Genomic DNA, 25,433 nt, shown 5'->3' with positions numbered 1-25,433 from the left:
TTCTATTAGATATGTATGGGTTAGGTAAATGAATTTTCATCTTTTCAGTTTCAGGATATGATCAATTGATAACAATTAGCTATGTAGTGTCTACTTACTTCGTTATCTTGGCCATTCTTGGTACTTGGAAAACAACTTGCGATATGGTTTTTTTTTTATCAATACAAATAATGCATTTGTGAAGATGGAAGTACATAAAAAACCTATTATGTCAGTACAAGTTTTTCACTCCCCTTGCTTCATCCCCAGACGAATTAGTTATTTGATGATTTCCCATCTACCAAAGGAAAGGTGCAAGAGAAATTTTTATTTATTTTTGATAAACATCATATCTATTAGCTACGGAACTATAAACAGACCATAGGTACTATTATGAGCTTTAGCATCAGGTTCGGAGGTAATTCATCATGTCTGTTTGTGTAGATTCAACAGATTTCCAAGCATCTCATAAATATCGTTGATCTTAGTTCTTGAATAACTAATACATATAGCTAGAAGGCTACAGCAATGATTCATTTACAAATACACAATATAGGTGAGGTGTAGATGCTTATATTAATTTCCGATAGCGTTATGCCAGATGATGGCTCACTGATAGATCGGTGGTTTGTAAAGGAGCCGCACTAGGAAGCAGGCAAATATCAGTAAACAATAAAGTTTCATTTCAATTCTTGCAGCATTGAATATATTCTAATTCTCTTTAAGAACACTCCTTAATATTCTGTAGATAACGTCGCTAGATCATCAGTCTATTTCCAGTTGACAATTGACCATAGTCAAAGAATGAAATCAAAACTCACGATAATTTATCATACTTAAATGACCACATCTCAACCTGAGGTAAGCACTGGAAGTGGAGTGCCTCATCCCAAGCAAATGATTTATTGGAGCATCCATAACGTCATAGAAATTCTGGTTGCTTATGTATGCAGGCAAAATATGTCGGATTTCCATAGCACAATCCAACAGGTGCTGTTGCCTTTGATAGAATTATTTTGGAACACTCGCATGTGTCAACTAGAGCTATGTATTTAATTTACTGCAAGTATGCCACATTCTGCAGCGCAATTAATATGCAGAACAATTCTTTCTCTGGCCCCAAAAGTGGGGCGGTTTCAAATAACTTTTCTGGGAACTGGCCGGTCCGTTGCCAAGTGCCCGCTGCACCACTGTCATTGCCAGACAAAGTTTAGTTATCAATGCCTAATCGACCGTGGCGTTTTGTTGGAATTTTCATATATTTTTTACTACATGTTGTTTTGTACAAGATACCTACCTTTTCGTTGTATTTATTTTTGTCTTTCAATTAAACGCTTTTGTTAGTACGAGGTACCTACATACCTAAGTATATGGCGGTACCTAAGAAAATGTTGTAAAAAATATAGGTAGGTTTTAGGTATCTCGCACTTGCTTAAGTACCTCTAGAAATTATGTGTAAAAATAAACCGACGAGGCAAAGGATAAAGTCAGAAGGTTTTTTAAACTTACGTTGGTACCTACCCGCATATTTATTTCTTAGGTAGGTATTAGGTAGGTACTTAATTACTTTTTACCTTTATATTAAAAAATTGCACCATTGATCTAATGGCCGCGAAGTGCAACTGCTTTGCATGGGGCGTCTGGTCACAATTCCCGAAAGGGCCGAAAACTTGAACAAAGCAGCCCAGGGTCTGGACTTCAGTGGTGATACACCCGACCCTCGGAGAGCATAACATTGGTCCTGCGCCCTGATTTCTTGCCTGTGAGAGGATAGTACACTTGAGTCAGTACAAATGCTTGTACGTACACGACATACAATAATAAAGCGTTCTGAGCAGTTGACGATAATCCATAGAGCCCTGTAAAAATCTAAGGTACAGTTACATACGTACCTCTATGTACTACTTCCCAAGGGTCCCTCGATCGATGGCAATATTTTTTGCTCTGCTTCTGAAAGTATGATTTATGAGTGCCACGTCTTTCATGGGAGTGCGTCGGGTAAAACTCAATTTGCCAATTAATATCATAGTCGTGTGCGACTTCGGTGTAAAAATTACTAGGTACATAAATTATTCCCTATTGATATACAATCGTCATTCTAATCTCCATTTGTACAACTAACTTCCCATGTTGTGAACAGACAATTTTAATATCTATTGAGTTTGAGTCCTTACCAATATCTGTCTATCCAGATGTTTTCTTTACACACAATTTTATGTTCACAAGAATTATTGCTTAAACTTACTAAATTCTTTTTATGTTAACATTTTTTAACAAAAGTTTTGCTCTTAAAATTAACACAAAACACTTTTTTTTAATCCGCCATCAATAATGCAAACTTTTAAAATTCCCGCCAATAAGCGCGTTCCATCGTGAAAAACAATTGAATTTAGCATGGTCAGTTTTGTTGAGGACGTCTTAAGACTTAACTTTATTAATCTATTTCTACACTAAAAATAATAAATTCTTAATTTTGAAAACTTTCCTTGTTGTAGGTTTTATTTATATTGATATTTTTTTAGTAATTAAGGTTTACAAGTCATGCTTCAAATGTAGATTAAACAAATAACTTTTGTGGCTATGGAACGCAAATATAAAGCAGAGTGTACATTTATCCGTCTAAAGAACATTAGTATTGAACAAAAAGTTTTTACTGTAATTCATTTCAGTTACAAATATATAGGTTTGGTATCTCATTTTCTCTATTATCAAAATAAAATATGTTTTAACTTCAAAAATACGATAAATAGAGTATTTAATAGAGAGATCTGATCTCTGATCTGTTACGTGATTAGCATTGATCAACATAAAAAACATAGTGTTTTTATAAGTATTTAAAGAGCAAATAGTAAATCGATGTATAGATTCCAACTTTGTCAAGACTTTGTCAACCATCAATCTAAACATGCAAGTATGCTCGATTATAATAAGTAATTAGCATACAATGAAATCACAGGCTACACTTAAGTCATTATCGAAAATGTATTACTATTCACATTATTATAGGCACGATCGGAAATTTTCAATATTCTACTTTACATCGTTATCCAAAAAACATTTCTAACTTGCCAAAATAATATTATTCATTGAACTAATGAACTGATAAAACTGAATAGTGTAAAGCTGACTTTATGTCATTTCATCTTTCACTTTTGAAAGGAAGGAAAACATTTCAAAATTTTGAAGTTCTATTTTTAGCGCATATTATTCCCACGTTTTAGATTAAGTTACTTTACATATTATTTTTAGTTAGTTACTTTCGAAGTGCTACTTTTTTATACGAAATGGGCCGCAAATCACAATCAAAACAGAATTCTAAGAAGAATGCAGGCAAGGAAAACAACAAGTTTATACAGCAAAAAAGAAAAGAACTAGCAGTTCTAGTGGACAAAGTGTTGAGGCTGACGAGTATATTCCAGGCTTCTAATAGCGTGATAAAAAGTTGGGAACATCACTTAGAAATAGATGCATTGATTAAAGAAATATTGAATCTTGAAGGCTTTCAGCATAAAAGTGGCCAGAACCAAAGGCAATTGAATATTGATAAGTATTTAAAGTGGCTTAGTGGAAATGAGGTTCAACTTGATGGTAAGTGGAACAATCATGTAAATTTTGTTTAGAAATATCTTGAGTGAAAAGTAGGTGTGCCCTGCAGTGGCAGTTCATACAATGCAATGTTTGAAAATTGTTCTCTTATAAACAACTGAGTTCAGTAACTACGGACACAACTTAATATTTCATGCTCTTAGTGTAAAATGTTTACATCACCAATATTGTGTTAGTACTTAATGAACAAATGAAAATTACAGGTATTGAAATCTCGGAGTTTGAAGGGTACGAGCTTGGTCTCAAATCAACCAAAGAGTTCAAAGAAGGATCTCTTATCCTCACTGTTCCCTCAAAGGTGATGATGACGGAGCAGAATGCAAAAGAATCGGAGCTAGCAAGCTTTATAACGGTAGACCCACTGTTGCAAAACATGCCAAATATAACATTAGCTTTGTTCCTGTTGCTAGAAAAAAATAATCCTGGTAAGAAACTTTTTTTGTAGATACTATTGATGTTCTATTGTTTCGTAACTGCCGGCTTAAAAAAAAGTTTAAAGTACTGGATAGGTGATTACATTAGACTATATTGACTATGTACAATACAGTACATTACCTAAAATTTATAAGTTGCATTGTAGTAAATAATGAACCATTAATTAATAAATTATTACTATATTTACCCCACATTCATATTTTCATTAACTATTTTCAGAATCATTTTGGAAGCCGTACATTGATATATTGCCAGAGAAATATTCTACCATTTTATATTTCTCCTTGGAAGAGCTGGCTGAACTCAAGGTAATTAATAAAAAAAAAGGTTATGTTCTGTAATCAATAAATGAGTGTTTATTCTGCCCCATTGTTTGATGATGAGTTTATATACCATATTTTCTTCTATTTTCCAGCCATCACCAGTTTTTGAGTCAGCACTAAAGCTCTATAGGAGTATTGCAAGACAGTATGCATACTTTTATAACAAAATACACACACTGGATTTGCCTGTCTTAAAGAAACTTCAAGATATATTTACTTTTGACAGCTACAGGTAAGATAAATAAAAAAATATTAATCTCATTATTTTATTTTTTAAGGATAACTCTATAAAAAATAAGAAACACTCAAAAATGTCTTTGATATGTCACATTGCACTTAAAGCATAATACTGAAATGAAACAAATAAATTAATATTATATTTAACATATTGATATTTGTTACAATATCAATTTTTAAAGCAGGACATAATTTAGTTAATGTACAGATAAAAAGTTTTGCGGGTTGGTGCAAATATAATAATTGTATTGTACCAGAAACAATCATAGAAAGTACATGTAGATTGTAGGTACCTATGTATATTGCTTCTGAAGAGCAATATTTTGCTAAGACCTAGGAAATATATCTGAAACAGCAGACGAACAGTATTGTGGTAATTTATTTGTGCTTTAATTAATATTGATCTATTTTATAAAAATCTTAATCAATATCAGGTCACTAGTTTAAATTATGAGGCCTTTTCCACAATTATCGATTTCAAATATCTATACACTTCAGTATTGTAGAAAACACTCATTATTTATATTAACTATTTATATTACATAGTAATTAATCTAATATAACCAATTCGTCCAGAAATTAGTTCATAACTTAAATATTGCCTACTGGAATGGTTTTCTTAAAGTATCCCACATGTAGTCAGGTGAATCTTTACCATTTTGTGAATCTAATGTATTCAGTGTGTAAATATTAGATGTCTGCAACATGGGACTAATACTGCGTGTACTGCTGTTATGCTTATGACCTTTTCTATTTTCGAACACAGGTGTTGGAATTCGTTCGTCGGCGAAACTACGTTTCTTTCTTATCACTGATCTCTGCTGCCTCCATTTGAATGTTGCGTAAGTCAGTAAGAATAATACCATTGCCAAACCGGCAATGCTAGCCGTAGCCACTGTCACGGATTTGGTTTGGGCAGGTATTGTATCGAGAATACCTGCTTTATGTGAATCCTCTTTATTGTCATAGCCGTTGACTTCTATTTTTTCATCAGAATCAGAAGCAATGTTGTTTTCAAAATCTTTAAGGTGTTGGAGGTCCTCTAATACTATTAAACCGTCGCCATCCGCGTCCTCGTCCAGTCTGATTTTCTTAAATGGTTGCAATGATAGCCCTGAAAAGAAATAAGCATATTTGGTATTCAGTACCAACAATGTGAAGATTTCACAAAGATATAATAAACTAAATATATCCGTACCTTCTATAGAGTTTGATGGTGTATCGTTATTGTGATTCCTTCCCATCAGTGAAAATATTTCATTCCAGCTGACTATATCATCGACTATGTCGTGGCCTTCGCTTAAAACTCGGCTCTCTCGGGTAGGTTCAGAAGCGTTATTTACGTTATTTACATTTGTTACATTAACTGGCTCTATCGACGTCTTGTACGCTTTCCCCTCTGAGTCAGTCAGTATAGTTGTATTTGCGAGCTTGGTAAAATTATGGAATAAGGACATGATACCCATATTTTCTGCATTTTCATTCACGTTGTTTCTGAAGTCCATTACAACAGGAATATTTACATTGCTTATCATACCTGGCTCATCTGTTGTAGTTCTTGCATTTGGATCATGCAAATTAGCATCTAAAAGAGCTCTCAATGGGTAAGTCTCTTTTGATATAGGTTCTAAAAGAGACTTAGATAAGAACGGCTCTGGTGGGTTTGGTTCTCGAGATGCGTTGTGGAATATGTCAGCCAAATGCACATGGCTGGATCCACGTTCCCTGTGTTCTACAAGTTCGCTTAGTGTCATATTTCTTTCCATCAATATCTTAGATAGTTTGGCACTCGCTGAAAGAAAAAAAACATAAGTTATTCAATGAAATGTCAGAAATAAAATGGTATGCACAGGATTTGATATGAACACATTTTTCAATTGACTTACTTCGAGTGTCATTAAGAATTTCTTCAATCTCTATTTTGGCAGTTTCTTCTGTTGTACTGGATATTGGAATTGGTGTCTCGGCAATCGACACTGTCGTTCTAGATTTAAATGCACCATTTTCAGTCATGTGCGTGCTTTCGGTTGTAATAAAGTCTTCCAATGTAGTCAGATCATTGTCATCATTTTCTACCGATTTCGTATCTTCCGTTCTTGCTATAAACTCAGAAGATGAAACTAACGTACCCAGTCCGAATAAGTGTTTTATAATGTCATCTTGCGGTGGTTCGGTCGTGGCGTTTTTATGCTTTAGGCGTTTCCTTTTAAGTCTATTGTTAAATGCCTGTCTTCGTAAACCCGATGAATTTACTGATTGTCTAATCATAGGTACAACCATCGGCTTTTCTGTTATCGGCTTTGGAGTTTCGGTAATTATTTCTTCCGTCGGTATTGTGGCAGCCTCCGTCGTTTCCATATCGATGTCATCAAGTTTGATGTTCAAATCATCTTGTAAGTTTATTTCTTCAGATGAAATGTTATTAAAAGCAACTTCAAATGTTATGGTAGTTTCTTCTGGTATAATCGCCATTGTAGTAGTTTCTACCTTAACAGTGGGATTTTTCTCGCCAGGTCTATTGTTCTGCATCATAGCCGGTAAGACATCCCTCCATTCTTTAGACTTAGTCATGTTCCTCCTATAATGTGAATACTTTCTTGAATTTAATGTTACCAAATCCCTACTCAGTTGGCCCTTGTATGTATCGTTCATCATCGGTCTCATGCGTAACTTTTTACGCACGCCTTGCGGAAACCGACGTCTTGTAGAAATCTTCGGAGTCTTTTCCACAGGTTTCATAGTTGTTGTAACTGGGTCTTCATCTTTTTTGCCATCTTCTGTTTGCGTTTCAGGTGTAAGGTCCGAAGCAGGTTCATATTTTGTTTCTAAATTAATTAGAGTTTGCTCTTCTGATCTATCTTTATCTTGTAACTCCTGTCTTGTGTCTAATTCATTTCTTGTTTCCGTCGGATTTCTATTTTGGACTTCTATCGAGTCACGAGATTTAAATATTGACACTGCGTGTTGCTTTCCATGAAGCAAGTCAGTCAACGATAGATTATGTTGTTGCAGGATTTCACTTAAACTTGTACCGTTGGATCTCTTCAATATATCTTTTAACGTTAATGGATCCATTAGATAACTATCCTGAAAAAATAATTACAACGCCTTAATTTTCTAGTGACAAGTTAGACGTAAAACTGATGGTTACCATAATACGATATTGTTATACTAATAGCTACTGGCACAACGTTACACGAGTATTAAACCGTACATTTTGCTGCTTTTGATTAGTTCACGAGACAATAATCTATTCAACACGGTTGTTACATTATTCGATTCTACTCATTCTAGGAGCGGTTAGACACGTTTATAAATAATGTCATCGTGCCTTCGAATACCATTATAATCTTATCCATCCACATAACTGGCTGTAATCCTTCAAAAGTACGTCTTTTAACTAGACGCAGCTTATCTTTACACTTTCCTACAATAGGCTTTTCAACTTTCTTTTTAGGGCCCTTTAATTTAACTAGTGTAACTATGTTACTCGACTCATGAACTTTCTCGATCGCTTTTTGATTTTCAAGTAAGCTTAACAAAGCAGCGTTTTGTGTATCGTTTATGAAAAATAGGGATGGCAAATATCTTATCTGTATGTTTGTTCTGCGGTAACGGTCCGAGTATGTATCCTATAAAATAATAATAATTAAAAAAGAAAGAAGTGAAACTAAAACTCCTTTATTATTAGAATTCAAAGATCAATAAAAAAAATGAGGTAAATTATTTTTAAGATATTTTTAATGGAAGAACTATAAACTTTTAACATACCTGTGCTTTAGCAAATCCTTCGTTTATTTCAGATTTGTTATTGTTTTGATGTTCTAGTTTATTTAGACTATTGCTTCGTTTTGTAGGTCTTGGTTCTGTCATGAAAAATTCTGAAGAAAACTCGGACAAGGATTTATCTTCGGCTGCATGAACTCTTTGAGGAGCAAGGATACCATCAGAATCGTCTACTGGTAGCGGAATTATGACGTCGGTTGCCAGCTGTTTCAGTTCTAATTTCAGTTTAGAAGGCTTTTGTTCAGGTTTTTCCTGTATATTTTCATTCATTTGTACAAACTCTGCTTGTGGAATTTCCACTCTAATATCGTCGATGTTTACTTGGTCAAGTGTTTCTGTTTTTGCTTTAGCTTCGCTGGCGGGCTCGATGTTTTTAAATTCGTTTAATTCAGGCCAAGCCTCCAGTGAAGGTCGCTTCCTTCTCTGACCTCTTCTTCTAACCGGTCTCTCAATCTCGACAACGTCGTCTGTCCAACGGATTGGTCTATTTTCTGGTATCTTTCGTCTTCTTTTAGGCATTTCTGTTGTTTTGTGTATGTTTTCGAAATCTACCTCAAAGTAGGGTCGAGGTGGTTCGTCAGGATATACAATTCTGTCTTGTGGTTCGAGATCTTCTGCTGAGCTAGTTTGTGGGCGACGTTTTCGTTTACGTCCCGGTCTGCGACGTTTTGGGGGCTCGTCAGGTGATTCGTTATTCCAATTTTCCGTATTTCTTGGTTCTTGCACTAGTGGGTCTGCTTCTATTGCTCTCCATGGCTGAAAAACATAATTAATTATTTTTAGAGGAAAAATATTAAAATCACTTATTAATTTAATGTTTGTTTTCAATAATGCACTGATAATATTGGTTTCAGCTATTTTTACAGTAAAAAAAATTCTAGTATCGCAAGACTGACCAAGTTTTATCTTCATAACTGTTTATTCATGATTCTATGAATTCAATTTACAATTACTAATGCGGTTGTTTTTTAATTACTATTGTTCAACCAGACTAATTGGTGGTTGCGTCTGCGATTGGAAATTGAAATAGTGAAAGGTCAGTGAAGAGGTGAATGACTTGACTTTTAAATCTCACTCATTCAACTGTCTTCGTAAACATAAAACAAAGCAGCTTTTACTTATCTCAGATCTTACGGAATTGACATAAGCAATTAGTATTTCAATTTTACTTGCAAAAGTAATAATTGTCCTCATATCCTAATCTCTTAACATCAGTATAATTATGAAGTAATATTTTTATGTCTTGTAGTACAACAATAAATGCTACATAGTCATTAAAGTTGTTAACCCTACGAAATTAGGTTAATTCTTGTAATATAATTACCGCGTACGTTATATAAAATCAAAACACCGTGAAGTTATTTTCACCATGTTTTTAACACGTTTGTCTTGTGAATGCTCACACGCATTACGTAAATCCAAGATGCGACTCTTCGTGCTCTAAATAACGCGCCGGTGAATTAAAACGAAAAAAATGTTTACAAATTCGCGATTCTCGTGTGAAACTGAAGAACAATACTGGAATATTCGCTAAAAACAAACGTGTTGTTAAGTAATTGTTTATTTTGAGCCATCGATGTCGACTAGACGGTGATGCGTTGCGTGCGCGCCGAACGTACGTAGAAAGTGTCTTTTGATTGCCCCGTAATCGCGCAGTTAGTTGCCTATCGACTCCTAAGACATCAATTTACTGAAACTGTGGGCAATTTTCCGCTTTAATTGATTAAATGTTTGGTTCCGTAGTAGACAGGCGTGAATTATGTTTTACTCTAACGTTTTGTTTATTTATCTTTTTACATAATACTCTTCCGTGTTGATAGGAAATAAAAACCAAATGCAGAAAAAATGCTACCATGTTACGATAATGCGATATATTACGAAAGTTATAAAATATTTGTGGTTAGACTGAATAAATAAAGATGTAAAATATTAAAAGTATAATGATATTTATATTTAGTTCCATATTGCAAAAAATATTTGGCTTATAAAATCACTTTTATTTGTTCACACAGGGATATGGTTACACAAAAACAAACGAGCTTACTTGAACTCTTGTATGTGTATTTCACATGAGAATAAATATTCTCAGAAAGTGGATACTACTAAACATGAGCGTAATACTTACATAACAATATGGGTAATTATCCCAAAATGAGAAATCTGGCGTGGGAATATACCTAATGCATAATCAAATAACGTTTGATTCGTAAATTGTTGTACAACTGCAATTTAAGCATTAATTTCCTATTATGTTTGTTTTGAACACGAGAAGTAGCTATTTGGGCGTCAATCTTTGCACACGTAAAAAGTAGATAAGTTAAGTCTTAACATTTTTCATATGTATGTTTAAGTTACTGTAGATTTTTCTTTAATTTTCCTTTTTGCGTCCACATACGATTAAGTTTGGTAGCATGATAAGTGCATTTAATTTAATTACGATGGGTGCAGCATTTACCAAGAATGGAAAACTCGTCTTAAATCCAGTTCATGCTACACCTAACTCCCAGTTTTGGTATGCGCAACATCAACAACTTAAACGACTCAAAAAAAAAAGAATAGGTTCATAATTAGCATTTCTTTCACAGATTTTCTAGAGTGACGTATCGTTCCAAAATTGCATAAGTATGCTCTAGCTAGGAAATGGTATTTAATTTTTTTTTTACGTGAGTAGCTGGACTGGATGCACCAATACTTTATCCCATTTTTGTGAGAATCGTTTTCCACATCATTGATCTATCGAATATCATTATTATACACCTTATTTTTTCCTAATGGTACCATATAATCCTATATGGGATTGATAATGATGTATTTCAGACAGCAAACTCAAATACATTTTCATGAGAGCTGCCCGTTATTCGACACATAATTCCTTGAAAGGAAGCTAAAGAATAATTGATAAGTACTATGCTGTAGCTATGCCTTTTTCACCAGTTTCCTAATATGGAAAGCTCGTGTAATAAAGCCCATATTAAGTAATCGATTACAATTAAGCTTGTCTCTATAACTGTTTCTGATTTATAGAAAAGCGATGTAAAAGAATTATAGATGTCCCGTTATTCCTTCTTTGGGAAAATTACTCATTTGTTTCAAGATAAAATAAGGATGTGCCGGCACGATATGAATAAGTTTCCTATGCTACAATAGATCAATTTAAACATCTGAGTCACGTTTTACTAAATATATTACGTCTAGCTTAGAATGAAAGGAAGTCATTTCAATTATTCAGAATGATGTATTAATTCACAAAGACGTCTTTGTATGTACCGTCAGATCAAGACATATTACGTATTTTGCAAATTATAAAACCGAATTTGACATCCAGTAACAACAAATAAAGAATCAATCAAACAATTCATAATACAAATAAATCGTAAATATCGAAAAAATTTCGAGTCATCGCGAGCTACATCTGTTCAAATATGATTTAGTTATCTCATCTTTGAATAAAGAAAGCGGTTACAAAACGATGTTATAACCGAGGTAAGCAAGGAAAGTTGAAAGCCGCGTGGTACCGGTCCACGAACTTGAATCACAGCTACGGACTCTGTGACTTATGTTAATGCAGGTCGTCAATACGTAAGATATTATGAATCTGTATGTAATAATGTAAACTAGAAAGCTGCGAAATATGGAATGTTTAAGGATATCGGTGATGTAACGTCGGTTTTTGAGTTTTAACCGTGGGTTTTATTTTATTTGCGCTGAATTAATGACTGTGAAGATAAAATAAAAGATTATTCTTGTTTCATAACTACGGAAGTAGAGTTATGAATTTTCAATTTAGCAAAAAACTAAAGTTATTTTAGTCTTTCTTTTTCGGTTGGACAATCATCATTATTAAATGCTGATGAAGCGACTTATTCAGTATAAAATAACGAGCAAACTGGTTCTGGTCCGATGTAGGTTCACCGCAATAGTTCATTGCGTTTGACCTCGTGACCTCTAAACCATAAGTCGTTTACCTTTTGAGACATAAGTTCCCATAAACTGTCAGACCGCCACTCTGTCATCGGATAATAATAAAGACCAAATACTTTTTAGCAGACATTCTTTTGTTTGACTGTGGTCTTACTTGTTATTAATCAGACAAATTACATTAGCAGTGACGTTAGAGTTCTTAAAAAAGTTGAATTTTAATTATGATCTCATAATATCACGGTCCGGTACGTACCGTACCCACTGGACCTTACAATAACATAATGTTCATGAATTTTAGTTTAGACTCGGGTTCGTGTTCTAGAACACGAATAAAGCAAGCACGAAACTCGAAATGAGAATTTACTCAGGTCTGTTAAATAGTGTCCAATTAAGGATTTTTTTTGGTTTGCATTCGAAAGTATCTTCATTTTAAATAAGATTTATTAGCCAAATTACTTATTTTTCTGGAGAACGTTACTTTTCTATTTGGTAACATTTTAAAATTATTTGTCTGAATGCGGCATGTAAGAAATGAAACGGTACCTGTCTGCTGGTACGTTAGGCTTTTCACTAAACAATTGCGCATCCTTATATGGTTAGAAAAGTTTCGAACATAAACGAAACTACAGCAAAAACAAGCCAGTGACTTGCATCGTTTCCAATTCTAAATCTTCAGTAAAAAAGTACAGACGACACGCCACAATCGCTTCAATACATTGGACGATCAATCAGTATGTCTTGTTACCTCGGAGGAAGGAATGATGAGCGGAGATACCATGACCCATGTTTAGATTTTATAAGGTTCCCCTGAACATACGCCTTTTGGCCTCGCTAGTTTCTAAGGAGATTTTCCGTTAAGACATCTCCGCTTGTTATGTATTTTCTATGCTTTTTACGCTTGAAGGTGGTCTCTCGGTAGCTAGGTGGCCATCTGTACACGTCAATTGTCTAATTGATGCGCGGACAGCCGACCACGCTCCACTTACTCTAGGCACCACCCTCGGATTTCTAGACCAGTTTCTAGACTTGCCTACTGTAGATCTAGACTACGTTTGCTTCCTGTCCCTTTGTAGCGAGTTTTCTCTTTATGATTAGATCGGATTGTTCGAATTGCAGATTTAATGATAAGTGTTGTTTTCGCGATCGCTTTGGTTTTAATAAAAGGATATTAGGTACTTACGTTATGTTTATAGACTGTATAGATCATAATCCTACAGATTCCTTCCATCTTTCAAATTATTGACTAAAGAATCTTGAATACAAATTTCCTGAATCAGAAAGTAGCGGCGATTTTTAGTCACATCTACGATTAACTAATCACAACTATGGCATTATCAACTTTCTCAAAAATCGTTAATTATACATATTACATCAAAATTATGCAGACAGAGACTACGCCCACATAAATGTTTATAAAATTGGCATTTGGACATATTTTTATTTCCTTTTTTAGTCTGACTAGGACTAAGCACATTACATATTCAGAGACAAAATACCTGTCCTTAGGATATTCATGTAAGGCATTTATTTTACCTATCAAAACGTAAATGTTTACAACGAACAGTTTACTAAACCCTTGTTTTGCATACAATTTTACACCTTGAAGTGAAGTGAAAAGAGTGAAAATAGAAACCTTAGATGAAAGAACACTGCCATTGTTATGAAACCACCGCAAAAAGAATGCGTAGTTTTAAACAAATCAATTTCCTGATATTCGTTCGTGTTTCTTTCCCCGAGACTTAAATTGAACACCATTGAAAAAAAATTGCTCTTTATTTAGAAGAAGAATTTTGTACATGTGTCAATTTTACACACACAACGATACAATAATATTTTACCTCTATATCCTATTATATATTTTTTAATTCGCAAAGGTTTCTGTTAAATAAACATTAATACCAAGAAAATGATCCGGATACACCTAAATGTTATTTGGAAATAAATCCAAAATAATAATTTTACCTGATCGTAGCTAGGTGTTCCTGTATCCAATATCCTAGGCCTCAAATCATGTCGATACTCCGCCTCCAAGTCCTCTTCTGCCGAATGTACTATTATCACCAAAGCGGCCAACGTGGTCAATAAAGGCATGGCGGATTTCCAAATAATACCCATATTATATCAAAATCGCAACTGCAAGCTCCGAACGCACTGAAGCCGTACGTCCACACGTATTGATGCACTCACACTGCACTAATAACAAGTTCCAAACTTAGTGTCAACTCACGCAATTGTCACGGCACAATTGACAAACGAATGAAATTCGAGACTCAGAAACCAGCGAGAAGAGTCAAAGATAAAGAAAGAGAAATAATAGAAAAAGAAGTCCGCGAAGATCACGTGCGGTGGTTCTCGATTTTCAAAAACGTTTGCTCAGTTGCTCCGGTAATTTCGACGTTCGAATTTGACTTATTTTCACATCATGGTTGTATTTGTAAACAATTCGATCTCGCGGCTGTTTGAATCTTAAGCAGGCTATTAAATGATGGTTTCTTATTTAAAATTATGAGATTTCTCGTATAAGTTTCCCGCGCTTTTTTTATTTGTAAACGTGAAAGTGATGTTGGCGGTACACGTTAGCCCGCGGCGGCTCGGCGCGTTCAAGTGGTGGCTCCGCAGCTTGGCGAGCATGCAGCGCTCCGGCATTGCACTCCTACAATTTTTACTTTTCTTTTGTATTTCAATAACAACACCATTTTGTGTTTTTTCAGCATTGTTCATTCGCATTTGCAATGTTCGATCAAACAATGATAAAACCTGTTCAGGCGTGTCGCCGTTATTTTTACCATGAAGCAGCATTCTGCAGCATGCGTGTATGCATATTGCATAAGATTGATATCCATTTGTCTCCTCTTTTTGCCACAGAACGAGCAATAGTTTACACCTGCCACAGATTTTCACTATTCCGGTAATGGTCGTTAGCGGATTCTTTTACTCAAAAGGTAAAGAACCTGTTAATGCTGAAACTGAATACTCCATCATAAACCTCTGAACTGATCCAACCGAAAAAGATACGGAGACATTAAAACATGTATCTTTTGGTTGCCATTAGTACCATTTACGTCCTTACCTCAAGACGCTATTACTGACAATTCTTGGAATGAAAGCTCATGAAGGAATACAACTTCATCTGCCGCTGCCTGTTGAAATGCCAAAAGTCCAATAAATTAAAAGAAAATTCGAGTATCCAGCATCTAACAGATTCCAAGCTCCCTTTATTTCCATGCGGCAAAGATGGCAAATCACAGTATTATGTGAAACGGAATGTGCGCACGCGCCGCGCCGCCTCCCCGGCGGAATGCGCGCGCAGCCCGTGACGATCACATGCGCGAATTAGCGTCGTGTGTTAATCAATTACTTGCATCTAATAATATGCATGTGTATTAAAATTGTTGGCATTTCTTTTAATGGTTTTCTTGTTTTTTTAAATAAATTACAACTTTGATTTACAGCCTTATTGAAAGCTACTAATTATACCTAGTCATCTAGCTACACGTGGTCTTCATCACATTCTTCTTAATTATTGTTCACTCATTCTTGAAATCGTGTTCAAGTATGCCTAATTAGGGTTCGGTGGCCTGTCGGGTATTTACTGCTGCCAAAACACGAATAGTTTGCCAAGAAATTGGCTGTGTGTTTTATGGTAATTCTACATACTTATGCTTAGTGCTTACAACAGGTATTTCACTCGTGTTATTTACTCATCAATCACCTTTGATCACTCTCATAACACCCATATACTTAAACTTAAAAGCTCTCTTGTCGGCAGTAAAAGATCGTGATCTAGTAACATAACAACCGTAACGGCTTAATGAGTTAAGTCTACAATCCGGTGATCTTTAACACGCTCATATACATTTGTACAAGCATATACATAGTTACATAAATCGCTGCATAACACTTAATTGCATTTTAACTCATCTTTAACAGTTTACATATCTCACGCTCCACACCTACCCATTTTAGAAAACTGCCTACGCTAGTTAAAAACGTGTAAAGTGATTACCGTCCACACTTTATCGACCGTTGAAAACTTCCGTGTCGTACGAAAATGTCGTTGTTTACCTGTTTTCTTTAACGAACGTTTTAGCTTTATACTTTACAACTCATACAATGTTGTTACGTACTTTAGCGTACCTTCCGTCGTGACAAAGAATTTGATGTTTTACGCCCACTTGCACGCCTGCATTTCTCTCGTTCTCTTTTGTAGCAATAATCTGCTAAACCAAAGGTTGTGTAATAGCAAATAAAAGATAAATGACACAGTTTACGTAACTACTCTTGATAAAGTGATGAGTTGCGGTTGGTTTTTGCACCTCTGCGTTTTCCACGTAATTATGTTTCTCTAGTGTATGGTTGTTAGCTGTGTGTGTTGTGTTAGAGTATGGTTGTTAGCTTGTGATTTCAGGTATGCAGGTAAAATGTAAAATTTTGGGAAAAGTCCTAGATAGTATTTAAGTTGAAAATATAATTACAGTATTGTTTATGTACTTAAATTAATCCGTTATTACATTTTATTATGAAGTTAATTAATTTCGATGAAGTTCAAAAATCCAAACTTATAAAGGGCTTACATCGAAATATAGAGTAATCTAAAAAGTTTTCAGTGAATAAGAACGAATTTTCAATAGTCACAATAGCGATTAGTCAAACAAGGATGTTAATTAATTTGACATCACGCTTATCATTAATATCCGAAGCTTATCGATCAACATAATCTCATCTCATTACCCGCTGTATGGGTCATTGTTAACGTCACAAGATTTCTCACGCGCCGCTCTTACTTTCCATATGAGTCGTATAATATCGTTGATTTAGTGAGATCGTTGGGACGACACAAAAAGCTCGTTACATCTGATAAGTCGAGCGATCTGTGCAGATCATCATACGCGTTTATATGATGATCATATGCTAAACGTTCACTCACGTGCACAAACGAGTACGACATCTAATGGGCAATGTATTTCAAACGTTTTTATAAATCACGCACTATAAAGATTGCTCCCATTTCCAACTTTTTCTTGAGTGACCAACAATGACCCTGTTTTCAGGTTTAAACGTCCATACAATACTTGCATCGTCTAATACTTAGTTTTCATATTTTAGCTTTTTGTCAAGCATTTTAATTCCTTCTTTAATTTGACAGACTTTAGGCCCAGTTACATAAGAACTAAATATTAGCACAAAGCCATTAATTCTATTAGTTTAAAATGATTGTTTGACGAAATAATAAATTGATGACATTATCTCAGCTTGGATGGAAGATGGCACTTTCATTTTGCGTACGTTTTCCTATTATTTGTAAACCGCAAAACATTCCATTAGGTATAATATTGCGAAAATAATTTGCTAATGTTTTGATATGCGCTTAGGAATTGATGTTCAAGAAGTTTTATTTACTTATTGATTTTTTATTCTAGCTATTATATAATAGCTTAATGCTTTTCTGATTTAAGAATTTGTCATTAATAATTTATTTTATAAATTAGAAAGTTCGTAAAACATTTTACTTTTTTGAAAAAGTTAACTCAATAGCTTGCATTATGTATGATGAAGGTATATAAATATGTATGTTGCCAGTTGTACTTTTAGTATAGGACTTATAACATTCCACGTCAAAAGAAAATACGATATTTTCTCAGCCTCTGAACTAGCATGTCACAAACAAACTTAACGTCACGTTCTCTAAATAACAATTAGGCATTTACAGTGGATGTTTTATTACGACTTCCACATTGTTCTGCGGCGAGCATTCGGCTTGTTTGTAAATATTTCGCTACTAACAATGTTGTATTGTGAAAGTAGCGAGCGTCTATCCGTCCGCTAATAAACCCATAATAAATATAATTCTATGTGAAAATACACAGGCATAATGAAGTAAGTGGAGATGTTGTTAGATAACCCGAAAGTCTTTTCTCATAGACTGCGAAGAGTAAGACAATAGGTAGGCAGCTGCTGTAAGAGTGAAAATTGTAATTGTTTGAAAGTAAGAGTCAGTTTCAATCAGCAACTATTGTTTGTAGTCACACTTGTAAAGCATATGTAAATAATTGTTACGTATTTGTAGATGAGGAGGAGTATGCTAGCTGGGGAAAATTTATGAAAATTATTTCTAATCTTTTAGTCATCGGATGCATATTTTAATTTCAATTAGTAGGTCGCTTGTACCGGTCTTGATGAACGTCATTTCCGTATACGTCCGACACCGTGCATATGGTGGTCGTAGGCCAGGCTGATATCATTATGTAAATTAAATAGGCGTTATTTTTTATTTACATCTTGTTGCACTTAACAAATAATATGTGTGGTGCTCATACAAAATAATAAGTCCTGTATTTTCTTATGATGTATACGATCTTAAAAAAATTGGTCTATTTGATTGACAACCAAGTCAGTATCCTTATTTGTAAATCTGCAAAGACAAGTCCGGTGAAATGCGCGTGATTTACAAACGCGAACAATGTCGCGTGATTTGTTCTGATAATATCACAAATAGCATCTTTCAGTCCGGCGCAGCAGCTATACCGCAATTACAAAGGAATTCTTCACTTTTTCCCTAACAAATGTCTTTAGCAACAGCAGTGTTATGTTGGTCGCAAGAATTTTTAATGAAGATTTATTTGTTCGACACTAGCTCTGGAACTCTTAATTGGTGTTTTGTTTCATGTATTTAGCTTGTGTTGATTACGTAAAACTTAGCTAGATTTACTGTCTGTCTTGAGACAAAAGGAGCATCGGAACGTATTCGAGCCAAATGAGAATTTTTCACTTTTTATGTAGAAGTTCTGTCCACATTTTCTCCCTGTATTGTAAGTTATCTTTATGCAATAACAACGTTGTTCCAGATGGGCTGTGTCCACTGTGATGACGAGACAGAACAACATTCAACTGGCTGGTAATGACGTCACAGCTTTCATCCCGCTCTGGGATATGTGCAACCACGAGCATGGCAAGGTAAAGTCAGCAATGCATTTTCAAAATGATTAAAAGCGCAAGGTGTTTTTGAGGGTTACATGCCCAAGGGCCCATCTTTCACCAGGCTGTAATCTAGCCAGTTGTCACAGATGCCTTGCCGCTACAACAAATACTGAGCCGCTACAACTTTAAGAGGGGTATATCTCTAAATCCCTACGTGAAAGTGCAACTTTATGTTCTGGACTTCGATTACGTATCAAATATTCTACAAGAAATTGTATATTTCACCTTTGCACCAAAAAAAATAATAATAATTTGTTGACCAGTGTAATCATTCTACATTTATTTTCACATCTATTTTGGCATGCTCTTTAGACAAAATATTCAATTATAAATCCTTACATATGAGCAAGAGCATATTATTAAAAGCTATGTATAACATGTAATAAATCACATAGTTAAGATGTAACGTATAATTTGTTGCTCACCCGTCAAAGCTGAACACGCTTATTTATCCACCTTTCATTATTCATGTCAAGTTAATACCAACACTATGTAATAAATAAATTATTGATTGAAAGTTAAAATTACATGGACTTTCTATTCTCAAGTGCTGGTTACAAATTCTATAAGCAAAGGCAATCTACCAGCCCGTGGTTTATGTGCCGTAGAAGAATCGATAATACTAATTACTGGATATGTTTTTAAAATAATTGGCCATTTTGCTAATGAAAGAAAATATGTTTTCTGGAGTTTCTACTGGCGGCTCTGCTTTCGTTGCAGGAATTCGTAAATGAGTAGAATGTAAATACCTACTATAAGTAAATAAATAAGTAATAGACAGAATAGGGTAAGTAATTCATTTAGCATACACAAAAAATATTCTTAGGTTTGTGAAATTATACATATTTACTTGTACCATGGGCCAGTTCAAGAGTCTTATTTGTAAATCACTTAGTAATAATATTAACATCAACACGTAGTTTATTCCCAGATATGTTTTTGTATGTATAGTTAGTCTTTGTATTTTTTTTTAGTCTTCTAACTTTAGCTTAATTTTTTATGTCTCTATATATTTTTATTAATTTGTAGATAACGTTGTGGGTTGCATTGTTACCTCTATTTTAGTTTATAATGCCTGTGTTCACTATTTACAATGTAACTGTTTGTTGTCTCTTCCCAATAAAATAAAAAAAATTAAAAAATAAAATTTAAACTGGGTGTCTTGGCTCCACGATGACATTTTGTGGAACACGAGTTATTATGACTGTGCTGTTGGCTTTAAACCTAGATATATTATTGTCAAACAAATATTACACAGAGAGACAACCAATTAGAAAAAATATACACCGCTGGGAAGCTACACTGTTCTCGTGTGACATAGGCTATAGTTTGTCTGAGTACGGGAAGGAATTCCGGTCGGGAAAGAGCTACTTATATAACAGTAAGGTCACGGTGACACGGTCAACGCATATAAGTTGGCAATATTATAATTATATATTAATACCCATTTCCAGATAACAACAGACTTCAACAAGGACCTGAACCAGGGAGAGTGCTTCGCGCTGCGCGACTTCAAGGCGGGAGAGCAGATCTTCATATTCTACGGCGCGCGGCCCAACGCTGACCTCTTCCTGCACAATGGGTAATTTGGTAAACGTTTGATATATGTGTCTTGTGACGTACAAGCTTTAGTTTGTTAAGACCGCTTTTACACTAAGTACTGGATTTTTGTCGACACGATACAATATGTCCTATAACGCAGTTGCACTGCTGTCATGCTTATGTACATGCGTATTGCCGGGTGAGAAATCCAAGCAGAAAATGCGTTAGTGAAACAGAGTTGTTGCATGACTGTGTTTGTTTTAAAGATAGGGTGCAATGACGCAGAACGGCGCAGTAAAAAGATTGTGAAAAAATCTCATAGGTAGCTTCCAATTATTTTCTACACTTCTATATTATTAAAAAAACCTTTGTATTTAATTATGATCCAGATTCACAATATTCCCGTGCCAGAATTGTACTTGCGTTGTACGCAGCGTGCCGATGACTAAGTTCATTCATACCTCTATTTATTTGTCAACATGTCTATTTGTAGCTGTAGAATTCTTAATCGTTTAATTTTCGTGTCGCAACATAAAAAAGGAAATACGAAATGTACGGAAAAGCAAACAAGTTATTTCATTCACAAAGAAATACCGTAGGTGTTACATGCATTTGTAATGAAATAGTAACAAATCTGCATGCAACGCTATCCGATGTTCCTGATTCATAACTCTTACGTCACTCATTACGCCTGAAGTTATATCACAGAACTGTGCTACTTATAGTGTGACTTGCACTTACTCGACCGAGTTTAAGAGAGACATCACATATGTGTCTATCTCAAAAGAAACGCCCGTAATATGCCATTTTGTTTGTGTCCAAATGTCAGGTTGTTTGAAATCGACATGACTTTACATGTTCTGTTCAAATAATTATAATCGGTCACTATGTGAGCGTTGCGTGAATTATTGTGTATGACTACGAGCTTTTGCTTGCGACATCATATGCCATACTTAAGTTCTTTTCAAAATCTTCATTTTCCCATAATTCATTTACAGATTCCCAGATCATACAGGATTCATTCGAAAAGAAAATGCAATTAAAATTATCTATTTGAGTAACAAGGTTTTTTTCTATTCAAATGTATATTTTATTTATTCAAAAGAGCGTATTACGCTTACTTTATATTTTTCTTCTCGTCTTCATTTCCAGATTCGTCTATCCCAAGAATCAACACGACAGCCTATCCCTAACTCTCGGTGTCAGTTCAAGCGATCCGCTTCGGGAGACCAAGATTGAACTACTCACGAAGCTAGGTCTAGCCGGAGTGACACACTTCTCTTTGTACCAAGGAGAAAACCCTGTCAGTGCTGAACTGCTGGCGTTTATTAGGATATTCAATATGAATAAAGGTAAGAAAATCATGATCGTCAGCCTTTTCATTGTACTACTACACGGCACAGGTTTCTTCTCATAGAGAAGAAGTAAAAAGTGCTATATTTTCTGGAAGTGGATTGGCGACCAGAAAATTCAAGCCAAGTTGTCCAGTCGCCTATTTTTGTTTTCACATCTTTCTCGACGCTGTAGGTTTCTTATGTCCTTCGGTCCAGTGACTAGCAACGTATGTGACAGCCCTAGCCTCTTTGATCATCCACCATACAAAGCTCAAGAGTGGTTCTGTACAACTTCATAAGACCAGGTGTTTCTTGCGGTTCAGTCAAAAACGCAAAACAATGACAAGATCTAAAAAGTACAAGCTGCAATAGAAATTGTATAAAAAAGCATTACGATGCGAAAGTGCCCATGGGCGTTTTCTTGCGGTATAATCAGATTTATACGCACTCGTACAGAAAAGTCATTGATTCGTGGAACCTGTTAACTCTGGTCTCTACTGATCTAGTTACCAACTAAGACATTATCTTTTATCTGAATATTTAATTAATGCAGTGGGAAACTGCTTTTTCCTTCGACACCTCAAAGGAAACCTACTTACCTAAATTCACAATGGGCGATTGATATCTAAAATTATTACGCTCACTGCCTTTGAAATTGCATTTATTCGGTCCAGTAACAATACGCATTATAATTTTGCGTGCATTATGCGATTCGTGAATCTCAATTAGACAATCAAATATTCACTTGATCACAATACATGTAAATATTTTTGCTGTATTTTTAGTGTTTATTTATTTTAATTTGAGCTGTTTATCAGATATAGAAAATCATTCATAGCTATCTTTTGTTCGAATATTAAATAACTTAAAATTAAACAACTCTTGAATAAGCCTGTGACTGGTTGACAAAAAATCTCAGCTAGTCACAGTATAAAGGTCTTAGCACATACGAACGGAACGGCATGACGCTTTTGTTAGCTAGAAGTGAGCTCGCTACCACCCCGTCGTTGGCTTTTTATATTGACGTTATAAAATGTTTATATTGTATGTTATTATAATATACAAATGACAAGTTAATCGCTGGGCTGCAGCTGCGCCGTCCCCTGCCATTCATGTGTTTAATTATCACTTTGGGGCCTTTATAACTCGAGTCTCCATCCATACCTATCATCGATACGGCGAAAGCTACGCCCCTGAGCATTGCCTGGCCTTAATATTGTTGTGCTCTCTACTATTTGTACTAAAGAAACAAGTAATGTGGACATATTATTTTCTATTTTACAGAGGAGCTAACAAAATGGTCAAGTCAGGGTTTGCCCGGGGACCTGGTATCATCTGACGCATCTAGTGCCGAAGCCGTGGGTGCTGACATAGATCGTCGCGCGTACACTTACTTGCTGACACGGTGTAAGCTTATTGCGGCCTCGTATAAGGACATTGTTGATAACGCTGATGATTCACTGCATAGGTATGTATTGAGTAGTCTATTGACCTCGTGATAGTGAAGTTGATTGATGAAAAGGGAAAAACTACGGGTAATTCAAAGCCCTTCTTGACTTAGACTTACTTAAATTTTAATAACAACTAGCATAGTTAATATCTTTGATTCTTAATCTTAGGTTCGGTCTACACAGTGTAACAATTGGGGACTGGCTGGGTTAACCCAAAATTCAAGTTTTGAAGGGAACCCCAACAAATGAACATTATTAAATCTCTTTAAAAACAAGAAGAATTAATGTATATGCTGTTTATGAATACTTATTATTCTTATTTTTTTAGGAAAAATGTGAAGCTGTTAAAGAAATGCGAAGTACAAATCTTAGAGGGTGCCATGAAGTATCTAGAAGAAACTTTACGTAAACTACCCGCCGTTGAGGAGAAATCTAAATAAACCATAAGGGTACGATCTGATTGAAATATCCGCGATTCGACCTAAAGGATGCCATGGAATGCAAAGGTAGACAAAAGATAGTTCCCTATAAAACACTGGTACTCATCTGTATTAGTGAGACTGGAAGCCGACCACAACATAGTTGGGAAAAGGCGAGTTGAATGAGATAATGAGTTAAGTATGTATATAGAACTTTAACACCTCGAGTCACTGACTGACTCTACACGGATATTTCTTCAGGTGTAAATAATGTAAGTAAATAAGCATAAGTAATATATAGAACAAATCATGACAGTATTCGCATAACCTCGTCGATAATATCATGTAAACGACAATTTACTTAATTATTTTAAATACACATCGAATTTTAATTGCTGGGATTTTGTTATACTATATTGTTCGTGTGTTTATTCTTGTTTTTTAGTTGTAATGTACTTACGATTTGTGTGCAATTATTATTATTTAATATACTTAATGTGTTCTTTTAATACGTTTTTTTTCTTGATCGCCTTTCTCCAATATTTATTTCGTGGTATTAAAAAGGTACCTTTGTACAAAGTGATAGCAAAGAATATAGATATTAAGGCGCATTCCTGACAGATAACTCTGGATTAGGGTAGTCTTAAAGTATTCCAATAACTTATTCGTGGTAAAATTGATTTCGAGGAAAAAGGGATACTTAAAATAAACAAGTTTCAGTTTATAAAATTATTTATTTTTCCTTTCAAAATGTACCTTTCCAAAATACTCATATGATACATTTCATTCGCCGTAGGTATAAATAGTAGGAAAATAATTACACTAAACATACACTACTTAAATAAGAACATTAAATAGACTTTACATTAATATTTACATCATTAGAAATAAGTAATTCTGCAAATAAATTAACGAAATACAACTTATTTCAATTGTTACGTGATTCACTTATGATATGGTTTATTCTTGAATGTGTCTTGAGTTTACAAAAAAATGCTTATTTAAAGCAAGCACAAATAAATTAAAATCACTTTTAAAAAAATAAGCATCGTTGTAATACTAATTTATCATGTAGCTAATTCTATTTAATACTTATTTTATCACAACTTTGAGAACTGCATACACAAATATCAAATAACAGACAAACGGAGGAGGTATATTTTGTTTTCGTATAAAAATATAAATCCTCACAATTTGTCCCAGTATTGTAACGAGCATAAATTAATTAAATAACTACTTAGTCTAATTTATACATCTAAGTATTTAGCTGAGTAATATCAATCTTAATTTACTTTTGATGAAGTATTACAAACTTCCTTGCGATTTGGTATTCTTTGAAATCAGAGTCTAGTCATAATAGAATAAACATTTTCAATTAATTTACTGAGTACCGCTTAAAAAAATTGTGTTCTTAAAAAAAAT

The 25,433-nt window shown here is 34.6% G+C and overlaps 2 protein-coding genes across 2 annotated transcripts; one reads left to right on the top strand and one right to left on the bottom strand.

The window, feature by feature from the left end:
• Nucleotides 1-3,106: 3,106 nt before the first annotated feature.
• Nucleotides 3,107-24,520, top strand: LOC110384555 (actin-histidine N-methyltransferase). The gene is made up of 9 exons (XM_021345870.3): nucleotides 3,107-3,567; nucleotides 3,789-4,010; nucleotides 4,240-4,328; nucleotides 4,436-4,575; nucleotides 19,133-19,241; nucleotides 20,720-20,847; nucleotides 21,960-22,159; nucleotides 23,426-23,609; nucleotides 23,921-24,520. Exons 1-9 carry the CDS (start codon nucleotides 3,264-3,266, stop codon nucleotides 24,030-24,032), a joined length of 1,488 nt encoding a protein of 495 aa, XP_021201545.3. The 5' UTR covers nucleotides 3,107-3,263; the 3' UTR covers nucleotides 24,033-24,520.
• On the bottom strand, nucleotides 4,606-14,905 carry LOC110384554 (titin). Its single transcript, XM_021345869.3, has 5 exons — nucleotides 14,250-14,905; nucleotides 8,352-9,122; nucleotides 6,467-7,667; nucleotides 5,779-6,372; nucleotides 4,606-5,694 (listed from the first exon to the last, which is right to left on the bottom strand). The coding sequence occupies exons 1-5, from the start codon at nucleotides 14,400-14,402 to the stop codon at nucleotides 5,183-5,185; spliced, it is 3,231 nt and encodes a 1,076-aa protein (XP_021201544.3). The 5' UTR covers nucleotides 14,403-14,905; the 3' UTR covers nucleotides 4,606-5,182.
• Nucleotides 24,521-25,433: the final 913 nt, after the last annotated feature.

This window comes from Helicoverpa armigera, chromosome 16 (assembly GCF_030705265.1).
Source record: "Helicoverpa armigera isolate CAAS_96S chromosome 16, ASM3070526v1, whole genome shotgun sequence".
Taxonomy (NCBI): Eukaryota; Metazoa; Arthropoda; class Insecta; order Lepidoptera; family Noctuidae; genus Helicoverpa; species Helicoverpa armigera.
This window is presented reverse-complemented; position numbering and strand designations above follow the sequence as displayed.

Bases quoted from the DNA above. Each gene is read 5' to 3' on its own strand.
- LOC110384555 (XM_021345870.3), top strand. From the start codon at position 3,264: ATGGGCCGCAAATCACAATCAAAACAGAATTCTAAGAAGAATGCAGGC. The intron at 4,011-4,239 runs GTAAGAAACTTT...AACTATTTTCAG, and splicing joins GCTAGAAAAAAATAATCCTG to AATCATTTTGGAAGCCGTAC. The intron at 4,329-4,435 runs GTAATTAATAAA...TCTATTTTCCAG, and splicing joins AAGAGCTGGCTGAACTCAAG to CCATCACCAGTTTTTGAGTC.
- LOC110384554 (XM_021345869.3), bottom strand. From the start codon at position 14,402: ATGGGTATTATTTGGAAATCCGCCATGCCTTTATTGACCACGTTGGCC. The intron at 7,668-8,351 runs GTATGTTAAAAG...TTATTTTTTCAG, and splicing joins AAGGATTTGCTAAAGCACAG to GATAGTTATCTAATGGATCC. The intron at 6,373-6,466 runs GTAAGTCAATTG...TTTTTCTTTCAG, and splicing joins AATTCTTAATGACACTCGAA to CGAGTGCCAAACTATCTAAG.